The following is a 13,317-nucleotide window of genomic DNA, read 5'->3' as shown; positions in this document are numbered from 1 at the left end:
TATATTAACAACTTTGTGTTGTGAACCAGTTGGTTTTCAGGCTGGGATTTTTCTGACTGTTGTTTCTGTGCCAGCTCCTAAGATTCTGGTAGGTTCACTATGTTGTCCTCAGCATATAAATAAGCCAAGGAGAAGTAGGTCAGGTTTCTCCTCCCTTTTTCTCCCTCCTCTCAGTCTCTACATGTTTGACTCCATCTTTCTCTTCCCTCCTCTCTCTCCATCTCCCCTTGACGTTTCAGAGGAGAAAGCTGCTTTGTCCCTCCTATTAGACATAATGGAGTCTCCTCAGCTCCTGTCTCTCACGTGATGAAGCAGAATTCAGTCATCCCCACTGGCTGTTTGCCTCCACAAGTGCTCCATTAGGGAGATGACTGACATCAGCCTCTCATGGTAGAAGATAAGAAAATCCAAACAAAAAGTCACACTGGATCATGCAGGCTACTGAGAGCTCAGATTGGAGATTAGCAGAAAGAGAGCTGAGGTGAAATGGCAAAGACCAACATTAATCTCAGGACACATATTTATTGTTAAATGTTATGCTTTCAGTCCCAGTGGTCTTTGTTTCTGTTTGTCAGACATCAGAACATGGCAGAATCTGACTGTCTGGGTCCAAATTAGGTTTAGGACAAAAACTCACCAAAATAACAAACTAGGAGAATTGTGCACCCTCGGCCAAGGTATCCTCTCTCCTTCTAGTCAAATCTTTTCGATGCCCTTGCTGTGACCAAGCCCTGCAATGATGTGATTGAGTCGGGAGAGAGAGTTGTTCCCTGTTTCTGTTGGACAGAAGCTTTTACCTTTCTATCCCCAGCATGGGGCCACAGCAGGGAATGCAGGCATTGGGCTGTACCCACCTGCAGGGGCCCAGCCATTAGGTTTGGTCAGAAGCGTTATTTTTTCAACACTGCTCACTGAGGGGGGCAGAGGTTTAAATGTGCATGCTTTGATGACACAGGTCTGTGCGTTTTGAATTCATTTGAGTATAGTTATTTCTACCTACACTGGCAGTGTGGCTCAGACAGCGGTGTTTTTTGGTCTTCCTCTTTGGTTTGACCAGGAATGATAAAGATTTCAGTAATGCCCTGACTTTAGATCACACCATCATCACGTCACAGCCTGTTCAGTACTTTCCTATTCCCATCAGCCTCAGCTGTACTTTGCGTTTAGTGCTAATTGGCAAATATTAGCACACTAATATAGTGACAAATCCCCACTGTGCCTAAGTACAGGCTGACAGAGATAGCATGGCTGTAGATGCTTAGTCTTGTTATTCATTAAAAATATGATAGTAATAATAATTGATGAAAGGTGTCACAGAGTTTGACCTGTCACCCCTGTGATATAGTGAAATAGTAGACTCAGCAGATCCTATGCTGCATAGAGGGCATAGTATCTGTCCACATGTGATTAGTAGATGTAACGTTTATGTCACTCTCAGTGATGTTGTCTATCTGCTGTAGATTTCTGATCAGTTTTGATGTACTCGAGGGGAAGGAATTTCAGATTTCATTTTTTGGGGCCAAGCAGTTTTGATGGGGGGACAGATTTGGCCTTCAGAATGCTATTTGCTGACCATGCACATTTGACTGAGAGTGATTAGGGGTGGGGCCCTGTAACCTTCACACCCTGTTGTCTGGATGTTATATTGGGTTATAATGGTAATAAATATGGTTGATACTTGGGGATATTTTTGTCACCTCCTGTTGTCCTTTGATACTGTAAAGACCTGATTTCACTGCACAGATTACTGCACATGTCATTGGTCAGTTTGCTCTGACTTCTTTGTCACAGATGAATCAGACAGCACATCATTTCTCAGCATATTATGCCAGTCAGTTTCCAGACACTCATAGGATCTATAATGCTTTCTGCTGGGCTGAATGGAGGACTGTCAATCGATAAAAGCCTTTCTCATTCTCTTGTACCTTCATTCCCAAGCTGCAGTCGGCTGCAGGACTCTGGACCACCATAGTCGGTGCTACCATATGAGAAAAAGGATACACTCCTCGTCTGTGCTGGTTTCAATGACAGAATTATTAGTTAGTTGTTCCTGTTTAATGTGGTGAGGTGTGTTAAATGTCATCTCATTTAGATGACTCTTTATATGAATATGTGGTAAATCCTAGAGTTAATGAAACCCCAGACTGGAGCAGACTTTTCTGGGATTACATTTACAGCTCATCAGGCAGTGGGGAGGTGTCCAGCTAGGTCAAGAACGTCACTGACAGACTCTTCTGCTCTGATTCATAACCAGCCAGAGCATCTTTAATGTACCTCCACTGTTCATTGTTCCCATTGAGTTGAAGGTTTTCTTGTGGCTTTACATTATATATAAAAAATGATAAGTTTAAGTATTCACCAGATTACACAGTATGTTGAATTGCAGGTTTGTCTGCAGACAGATGTTACATTTCTGCATGTTCAGATGACCTGTTGTTCACTGACAAAAGGGCTCTAGATTACACTGTCTTACCAGTTCATTTGAATTATTCATTCACATTGTACCAATTGAACAGTGTTTCTGTGTTATATGGTGGCCCCTAAGGACAAAGCACATACAAGAGTGAAAGCACAAACATTACTACAAATGCAGCAATGCAACAAATATGAAAACACATATTTATATATCACGCACAACAAGAAATGCTACAGTGGAAGTGCTCCGGGGCTCTCAGTGTTCAGCAACATACAGACTTAAACTTCTTTGGGGAAAAGATCTAATTGACAGTGAGTGTAGTAACAGATATATCTGTCATCCATTCTGAAATATATATTGAAAAAATAAGGCTAAATTTGATAAAGACCACGCTGCCTCTGTTCATTTATGTATGTTTACATTCATTGAAATGTGGTGTATCTGTAGATATAAGAACCCGACATAGTCCACAGAGGCAGTGGTGTTGACTGTCCAATATATTTATTATGTTTCAGTTTTACCTTCAGACAAACTGATAGAAACAAATATTTCATTACATTCTATCTTCCATATGGAATTATAACATATTTTAAAAACTAACCCTAACCCCTAAACCATAAACAACAGAGCCAGCAATGAAGTATAAAATGGCTCGCTGAAGCTGTTCTCCCAACAACAGGGCACATTATCATCATCATGGGAGCTGGACTGTGAGCTGCTGAGATGATGATGCCAGTCTCATGTACAATCTACAGTCTGTCTACATTGTGGAATTGGAACACGTTTCCCTTAGATGTTTGTGCTTTCTGTCTTATATGTGTTTTTGTATTTTGAGTGCCTTTACCTTAATGTTTATGCTTTCACTCTTTAATGTGCTTTGTCCTTTAGAAGCACTGTAATTTGTGCAAAATCAAAAGGTTAATTCCAGGAAACCATTTACATATCTATAAAATAATTGAAGGCATTTCCAAATAAATCTTTCAGTTCTGTTTAAAAGATCGTGTCGTTGAGTCAAGTCAACTGTACAGCTACACAAAACTGAAAATATCTATTTTTATGTTTACATTAGATTTTTCTGACTTGTTGTCACTATATCCTTTGTATCCTGTTATCCTGTACAGTATATTATTATGTCTGGTGTAAGGCCCGGGCTCCTCCCTTCTCTCATTTACATCTTTTGTAAAGCTGAGACTTACTGAAGTTCACTCCCTGTTACATAACATGGTCTCCAGAGTGTTTGTTCTTTGATCGGTTCTTTCTTTGTGGTTATTTTTTCAGCTTGTCTCTTACATGGCTATATTGGTACCAAAAGATGTTTCATTTGCAGCGCTGTGTCCCAGGACATCAATAAATCTGTCATTGAAATGTTTACACAAAAGACTAAACACTTAAGATGCCGTGAGTGTACTTTGGTGTATGGACAACATTCATTCACAGGGTGTATGCTGACAGTGTAAAGAACAAAGAGTCCCAGTCAGTGCTCTGTTGCCATGGAAATGCGTCAGTGAGACTTTAAAGGCTTCCCTCAGTTTTTCTAATCTAACTCTACATAGAGGTTAAAGTGTACATTTATAAAATAATCACACGCTTTTGCTTCGTTCTTTGTTCCCCTCCCTACACCGCACACACAACCTGAGAATAATCAGTTGTGGTAGGTAAAAAGAACTGTTGAGGATGCCTGTCACTCCGTTTGGCTTTGGACAGGCTTGAAAACACCAGGGAGTGCTATTACTTATGCCTTTTATTCCTTAGCTTAGAAGACATCCAGTCTTATGTTGTTCTTTAGTCCCAGTTTAAGGTTACAGATTTAAAGCAGAAGTATAAATAAGTGAGCAATCAAATAAAGTCAGACTGACATCTATAAGCTTCCCTTTTTAAAACTATCCTTCAAAAATCTCAGATTGCAGAGGAGCATTTAACATCTAGAGTTTTGATTGTAAAGACCAACTCTAATGCTACAGCATAACATCCTAGAATAATAAATAGCTGCATGCGACAAATCCTCCTTCTATGCCAATACACAGAACAAGGCCAAAAAATTCTGATATGAGACATGAGTTTCTGTTCCTATACCAAAAAAAAAAAAAACAGACTTTTGATAACTCAATTTGGGAATTCAGATTTTTTCTGGAGACCCTACTTTTTCTTTTGGCTGGTTCCATTCAAATGATCGAGGAGGCTATGTTTTTCAAGTCATCCTGAAAGTTGATTTGCAGTACATTTGTCAGGTGGCACAGCTCCAGATGAATGCTGATGTTGTTCTGTCTCTGCTGGATGTGTGAACAGACACTAATTCGCCGTCATATTTACCATATCAACTTTAAAACACTATGATATTATAAGTCAAGTGTGTGATTTTATAATTTTCTTGTTGTGGATTCTGCCCCCACTGCTCAGAGCATCAGTGTAAGTATCCGGTTAGATCAAAGTTAGATCAGGAAATATCTGATGAAAGAATAAGACTCAGACCAGTGTTAACCACCTTTTGGTACTTGACACTTTCCATACCCTGAGACACGTTTTGGTTGGTAAGAATTATTACAGTTTGATACCCTGCCCAAAGTTTACGTATGACCTCATGTCATTGTACTGTATGTCCCCCACATTCTGCCAGTGTATATTTGTCACTGTTCCCTGTTAATTAATCCTTCATGGAAAATCAGCACTGACTGTGTCAGTGAGTTAAAGACTAACCTGTCAGTTGTACGTCTTGTCCTGTTTTTTTGTCTTACAGAAAGCCTACTGTGGCCACTGTAGTGAAAGGATATGGGGGCTGGGCAGGCAGGGCTACAAGTGTATCAACTGCAAACTGCTGGTCCATAAGCGCTGTCACAGACTCATCCCTCAGACCTGCCAAAGGCTTATGGTGAGTATTTCATCGTGTTCTGAGCAGCAGGAAGCACCGTGCCAGCCTGTCATATCCAACACCAACACAGTCTGTCAGCATTCTGGCAAACTCTGAAATCAAGCTTACATGTTGCTGACATGAAAGATGAAGATTTCATTCCTCAGCAGGAGAGTATTATGTGATAACAGCAGAGTGGAACACGTATCAAGCATTTATAGGTTTTATAGGTTACTTTATATTTTAACTGTTCATTTAAGTTTAAAGCATAATTCTGGTTTATTACAACTTGGGTTTTATTTTCATAGTTTTGGCCATCATGGTTAAAGCATAAAGCGGGTCTATTAACCTGGGGGACTGTTTTCAACCTTTCTGTCTCAGTGCTGGTGTTTCTACCATCTGTGTTGTTTTTGGCAGTCTCACTGCACTCCCAAGATCTCAGGAATTTATCAAACGATTGAATGAAAAAGGTAATGGCAGAAAACTAAAGCCTGTAATGCTTTTCATGGACTGGATACAGACATCTGAAACTGCATAAGCCTTACATTTGCTACAGTCCTTGAAACTGTCCTCCACTGATAATTTCCTTTTTGTTCCACCTGACAGACATTGCAACTCAATTGCTTTCTAATTCCACACCCCCAGAGTTTTTTTTTTTTTTTTTTTAACTTTTCTTACTTTCAGTCCTCAGACTCAAGTGACATTTGGACATTAGGACAACACGTGACACAGCTCCTTCTGGAGACACTAAAGGCTTTGTAATACTTTCTCACATATGAAGTAGTACTCCTTAAGACCTGGAAACACAATTTGATGTTTAAAATGGGTGGAGTTCCCTTTAAAGGACCAGTATATAGGATTTAGTGACATCTAGCTATCAACAGAGCACCCGTGCCCTTCCCCGACCTTTCCACACTTGTTGGACAGTCTACAGTACAATGGCTGTCAGGTGACAAAATGGCATTAGCTACTGCATCACCTAATCTGCCAAATGAACATCCTTGCTGTATTAGCTATAATTAGTTATTTTAGTTAGCTGTTAGTCTGTAAAACTATAGGTAATAGCTGACATGCACTCTCTCCGTTCATCTTCTTCATCTTTCGACACAAAAGGCGTTCATTGTGTCTGTTCAGGGCTACTGTAGAAATATGGCAGTGCAACATGGCAGACTCTGTGGAAGAGGACCTGCTGTGTAGATATAAATGGTTCGCTCTAAGCAAACGAAAACACAATGATTATTAGTTTTAGGTGACTTTATATATAATAAAAACATACTTAATGTATTTTATATTCAATTTCTGCTAATAGATCCCCATTTGTCTTATACACTGATTCTTTAAGTACACTGGCGATCTGTCCAGGGTGTACCCTGCCTCTCGCCCAATGTCAGCTGGGTCCCTTAAGGATACGCGGTATAGATAATGGACGGATAGATAGATGATTCTTTAAGGTGTATTCAGCCATTGTATTTGCAGTGGCGTTCCTCAAGTTTGTGCATATCAAATAGCAAGATAAGAATCCTGATTGAGATGTCCTCACTTGTGTTTGCCTGTTATTTATCCATATCATCCTTAAGAAGATGCAGGCCAGATTGGTTGGATACATACACAATGTGAACAAAACACGCCTATTAAACAGCTTCTGTAAGGCAGGATAGTTGAGATAAAGCATCCAGTTGGCCATCCAAAGCTATGATTTAAAGATGGAATGAAATATTTAATTAAAAGTTTGGGACCTGTCGTTGATACATGCAATGACAAAGACAATGAAACAACAGAGGAACAACAAATATCACAAAAAATGTGCAAAAAATGATGGATGAAAAACATTTTTAGAACTGATAAATGAAGGCCAAAATACATACACAACATGTGTTGTAATAAACTGAAATTATCCTTCATCAAGTTCAGGGTTGCTTAGGTTTTTGTCATCATTAAATCACAGAAAAGTTAACTGAAAATGCTGAAAAAGCTTCCTTTTATAAGCAGAAAGAGAATCTAGGTTCTGTTCTTGTGTTCTTTCTTTTTAAATGTCAGGCTGACTGTTTGAAGTGATCGTCATGTAAAGTTTTAATGAAAGGAAATGAATGTACCTCACTTTCTGTGCATGAAAAACATTAATTACATTACAACACATCCTCAGTTTGTACAGTTTTTGTAACAACTACAACACTATAAAATGCCTGTGCTACACTACATGTTGCTCATTGTACTTTTCAGTTCAGTCTGATGTGTTTTTCTGTTTTATTTTGGACAGAAAAACAGTTAGCACTTTAATATGATCATGGAATTTAATCTCAGGCCTTTTCTCAGTGTCTCCTTGACCTGCATCTCACAGTCACTGGCACCATACATTTGTATGAATGAATATGTAAGCAATATTGTATAGTTGGGAGCCTGAGCAAGTGTTGTAAGCAGCTGTAGTAGCACAGACTTACTCATGACAAATCAAAAAGATACAACTCTGAGAAGCTCTCTTTGAACATTTCCTTTCTGTCATCGTGGACTGTCCTTCTGCACTTTGTCCTCCTCTTCTTTCCTCCCATTCTATTCAAATGAGACACTAGGTTTAGTGGCAGCAAATCAGTGTGCTCCATGTCATCAATTCTTTCAACCACAAAGCAAGTGTCTGACAAAACACAAAAAATTCAGACCTGACTAGAAAATCAATTTAGTCAATACACTACTTGCCCTGGTAATGGGTGAACTGTCTCCCTGTCCACAGTAGGAATTCCCCCTCTTGATCACAGCTTCAACTTGGCAACTTCAGTGCCAGATAGACTTTGACTTTGTGGCTTGATAAGTTGAAGTGACTGAATTTCTTTTTGGCTGAAACCCCCACATTGTTGTTAGAGTCTCTGAGCAACAACATTTCTGAACATTAGCTGAGAGCATCTCTTCAAGCAGACTTTTCCTTAGTCCTTTAAAACATGATTCATCATATTCTCTTTGAGTATAAAACCATGAGTGGATATTTCAGTGAATACTTGGGGGAACGTATCAGGGTATATTTAGGTGGATTTTTTAACTTCTTTGTTCAGGATCCAGTCATGCCATCACAGGAGCCCCCCTCAGATGCAAAGAACGAAGAGGTGGACATTCCACCGGATGACACAGAGGACACAGATGAGAGTAAGACACTGAAACCTTTTTTGATTTTTTTAAGAAGAGAGTAGAATGCAACCATTTTATTGGGTCCAGTTTTTTGTAAACGTCTAAGAAATACAATGTAGTTTCTTCACATTATCATCAGAGTTGACCTCTTGCCTGCGGACTTTGTGTGTAGCTGTAGGATCACACAGAGGACTGCAAAAGTGACATTCAAAGTCAAGTCAGAGTTGAGATTAAAACATCTTGATTTGATTTTTCAGCAGTGCATGATGGAAATGACGTTCTAAAAACGTTGTTTGATTGATTACCAGCATCGAGTGTTTCCTTTTCCTGCCAAAGCAGTATACTTGAGAGTACAGATATAGTACATACTGTGTTATATAGAATGTGACACAATATATGTTGTATTGTTGTGTTCTGAATCTGCTGCTGACCTTGCTTCACATCTTGATATTCTGCCCCCAATGTTAATATAACCCACTCAAATCCTAAATTGCCTCCTGTTGATGCATAGTGTTAATTTCTAATAATGTTCACAACCAAAACTCTGAGGGAATGCAGGATACATATGGTAGCCATCATGCTCATTTAAATGCAGAGTTAAAGACAGAATATAAACAATCTAATTGGCTCATAGTAATCACAATTTGAACTTCAAAACTGGGCCAGTTTAATAAATATTGACTGACTGTGGCTTCGATCAGTCACATTGACATTGCACAAAGCTGTCTTGACAATCCTAAGCAGAACTAATTTGCTGTGAATTCTGGGTGAATTTAAAGTTAAAAAAAAAAAAAGACATGGCTGCTGGTGGGACTTTTTAGGATTTAAGTCAGTCAGTTTATTTTCTTAAACTGTCTAAACTATATAAAACTAATCTAAGAGCAAAATGAAGACCGGGTCTAACACTACAGACCTGTATGAAATGTCTTTGTCAAATTCTGTCCCTGACTTGATGGGCATTTATATTTGCTTTCTGTTAAATCCACAATCTGCTCCTCACATTCAAGTAGTGTGGCAGAACAAGAACAGTATCAAAAACACATACATACAAAACTCAACACAGCTCCTGTGACTTTAAATAACCACAGAAAGAGAAGAATGGTGGATTAATTTACAGAGGGGTATGACGCTTAACACTCCTTAGACATACATTAGAAGACAGATGTTTGTACTGTATATTACATGCACAGTACAGTATGCATGGCTACCAGAGTGGGTTCAAGGAGCCGTCAGGGACTCTTGATTCCTGGACTCCCCAGACAGATGAATAACAGAATGGCTACTTTGTTCAAACGATTCACTCTAGACTCTGGAAGCTTAACCTCACATTCACTATCATCCCTTATGTAACTCTCAACTGTTATCTAACCACATTGCTGCTTTCTGATGGGATACCATAGAGCAGAGTCTTAAATCCTATTATAAGGAGTCTGTGGACTGATGTGGTGGACTGTTTGGGGGTCCCTGATATGAGATGCTCTGGGACCCCCTGTGGAATGACCTAGTTTGGTATTTCCTGTGGATAGCTGTACTTTATTCTGTGTGCTGTACCTCCCTCTACTGGCCAGAAGAAGAACAACTTACTAAATCAATGAGCAGATTCAGTTTTGTTACATTGTAACTGTCTCTAAATGGTCATAATTTAATGACTCTGTATCTGTTTTTTGCAGTACCTTTTCTACCGCACAACTGTACAGTGGATAAAACAGAGAATGCAGATACAGAGGTGAGAAGAGCTCTAAATCACTACAGAACTTACCTCGTCATTCATTTAATAGATAATAGTTTGAAACTCTAGTTTCTTAAAGTTTATAAAATAATTATCCTTTCTTTTGATTGCAATAACATGTCTCCTTATTATACATGCATTACATATTTGTTAAAATGCCACCAATCATTTTTTTGTTTAAAATACTTTGGAAAGCATTTTAAAATCTTAAACATAAAAATATTCAAACTAAAACTCTAACAATACATATTTATTTTGACTGTAATGCACTCCTCATCTCCCTCCAGGACATCAAAGCAGTAGTGGATGGCATTGATGGTATTAAGCTCTCCCAGGGCCTGGCTCTCGGGCTGGGTGACTTTGACTTGATCCGAGTGATCGGGCGTGGCAGCTACGCCAAGGTCCTGCTGGTTCGGCTAAAGAAGAATGAACAGGTGTATGCCATGAAGGTGGTAAAGAAGGAGCTGGTCCACGATGACGAGGTGAGACACTAAGTATACCTGGGATGACAACGATGTGAGACAGGTGCACAGCTATATGCTTAGAGTTGGTTTACACTGTCAGACCGATGGACAGACCAGATCAGCTCCAGAGCGTAATCATGGATACAACTGTTACTGCACCAAACAACACATAACTGAATATAAGACAGGTTGTAAACAAATTAACAAACAGGTTTTTTTTTTCAGATTATCTAAACCACTTTATAATGAAGTAAAACTGGGGAATGTTTTCTTTCATTTTCTGAACTAAATAAGTTTGGGTTACCTGGGGTACGTGTACAACATGTGTGACTGTGTCATGGATCTGTCCTCACCCCCAGATAAATTGATGAGTACGATGTTATTATTGTTGACAGGAGTGATGACCAAGTCAGCACCATCCTTGAGCATGAGCATTAAAATAGAAACCTGTGTTTAACTCCCTGAAACAAATCTTAAGGATAAAGCTGATCTTTGCATTGTGGTGCAGTGTGTCCAGAACTAGATGCTGAAGCAAGAGGAAAGAGATTGAATCATGCTGTTTGTCAGCTGTATATACACCTGTTTACTTCTGCACATCTAAGGCTTTACTAGATGTGCCACTCTTGTGGATAAATCATACACTTGTAGCATATATACCATACAGTGCCTATTGATGTCTTTGTAAACCCACATATAGGCGACATCAGGATATACCACTGTCCCATTTCCCAGGTACAACATGCGTCATTGCTCCATTGCAGTAATTTAATCACATTCACTGCCCAGAATGACACATCCCAGTGTCTGCACCTTGACTTCTTTGTTTGCCGCCTCCGGTTTGTGCTGCCGACATCAAATGACGTGTTACTACAAGACCAGCCATTGTGTTGCACTGTGGGGTGGAATTCATCAAAGACACAAAAGGTGATGCTGTGTAAGGCTGTCCAGGACAGGGAAGGGAAATGAGAGAGGTGAATGTGTTTCATGGACGAGGAGATGAATTTTAAATACTTTCTGAATTATGCTTTCTGCACATGTTCATAGACTTAAAGGATTGCTGGTTTTGGATTACACCATCTATTTAATTGCTTTGACCTTGCATTCCAAGTGCGAAGCAGTCCCTGATTAGCCAGGCAGAATGAAAAGCAGGAGGACTCTGGGTCCCGAGGGCAGGGATTGAGAACTGCTGGACTATGTAACAGGTAAGATCAGTGATCAGTGAGGAGAGGAGAGATTGAAGTATAATTTGAAGGATAAAAGTTGGAGAGGGAGGATGGAAATAGAACAGTGAAAGATGTATAGGAAATGGAAAGCAGGGATGAGTAAAAGGGAGTGAAAAAGACTGAGTCAGAAACTGGTAGGAGCTTCTGAAAGGAACGAGGAGAAAAGGAATAGGACAAGGGGGGTAAGATGAAGTGGGGGTGGAAATGGCACAAAAGTGGCAGAGAGCTCATGAATTGGAAAAAAAAAGGCTTAGGAGGAAGCAGGAATAAGTGAGTGGGTGACTCACAGGAGATGATAAAACATCTTTTTTGCAGTGATGAATGGCCAGATGAACACAACGTGAAATTCATTTCAAAACAGAGAAGTCTGCATAATGCTCATATAGGCGGAAATATACATCACTCACATATATTAGTTATCATTAATGTGAATGTAGGTGGCAGAATGTGATGTTTCCTTATATCTGTTGGCTAAGAAACATTTTATCCAAGAACTTATCCAAGAGCTATTACAACATGTCCATATTTAGTCCTTACTGAAAGGGTTAGTTCACGTAAATTACCGTTACATATTTTCACATACCTCTAGTGACATCCAGTCATACAGATGGTTTGTTATTTATCTGGCCAGATTTTGAGATTTCTGTCCATTTCTTTCTTTCTCCCAACAAAATACCCCTCATGAAACCTATTAACCATGTTTTCTTTGGGATTTCTAGAATAACTAGCACACAGTTATTGAAAAAGTTATTGTTATTTGATTTTTTTAAATGTAATTTTTCAGTACTGTGAGCTCCACAAACAAAACTCACCTCTGTTGAATTGGAGTGAAGGCAGAAATCTAAGAGACATTTCTGCAGGAGTCTGGATGTTATTAGTTTGGTGAAGTGTGAAGACCAGAAGCAAGGGAAAGAGCTACTGTGGCTGTCTCTACTCCACAAATGCACCTACTAACACCTCTAAAGCTCACTGATTAACAGAAAAGTACAACAACAATTTAAAGAGGAGTTAGCTGCTGTAACTATTTCTTGTCAAGCACAGAATAGTACTGCTGGATGCAGTGCATGCATTGTCTCTGTTTGTAATGCAAGTTGATCATTCACAATGGTACCAAACCTGACAACCATACTGTAATAACTGGACTTCAGGAAGCTGCATCCAGTCACTGCATCTAGCTGTTAAAACAAAAAAGATTTTTTGTGTACAGATCAATCAAATTAGCCATCATGTGTTAATAAGGTACTGTATTTTTGAACCACTGTGTTACTCTGATATAATGTTTGCTCCTCTGACAGTCAGTCAAATTTGAATAAAGACCAGATAAATCAAAGATAATCAGTTGACCACTGTTCCCTTGTAAAGCACAGTCTGTGACCCTAAGTGTGCACAACTTCCATTAGACTTTGTTCAGACTCACTGAGTGCCGTATCCTCAATGAATCATACTATTCATCTCAAAACTCCATGACTGCACTTCAGTTATTTCATTTTGCAAGGACACTTAAGGAAATATTCCAAGTCATATTT

General features: G+C 39.2%; 1 protein-coding gene across 3 annotated transcripts in view; it reads left to right on the top strand.

Annotated features, from left to right (window-relative positions):
* The window catches only part of prkcz (protein kinase C, zeta), a 106,080-nt gene that overhangs the window by 55,042 nt on the left and 37,721 nt on the right, over positions 1-13,317 (top strand). For all 3 annotated transcript variants that reach the window (XM_018701623.2, XM_018701626.2, XM_018701625.2), the window contains 4 exons: positions 5,151-5,282; positions 8,303-8,393; positions 10,046-10,101; positions 10,392-10,586. In XM_018701623.2, coding sequence (XP_018557139.1) covers positions 5,151-5,282; positions 8,303-8,393; positions 10,046-10,101; positions 10,392-10,586 — 474 coding nt within the window. The remainder of the gene's footprint in view (positions 1-5,150; positions 5,283-8,302; positions 8,394-10,045; positions 10,102-10,391; positions 10,587-13,317) is intronic.

This window comes from Lates calcarifer, linkage group LG6 (assembly GCF_001640805.2).
Source record: "Lates calcarifer isolate ASB-BC8 linkage group LG6, TLL_Latcal_v3, whole genome shotgun sequence".
Lineage (NCBI taxonomy): Eukaryota > Metazoa > Chordata > Actinopteri > Centropomidae > Lates > Lates calcarifer.
This window is presented reverse-complemented; position numbering and strand designations above follow the sequence as displayed.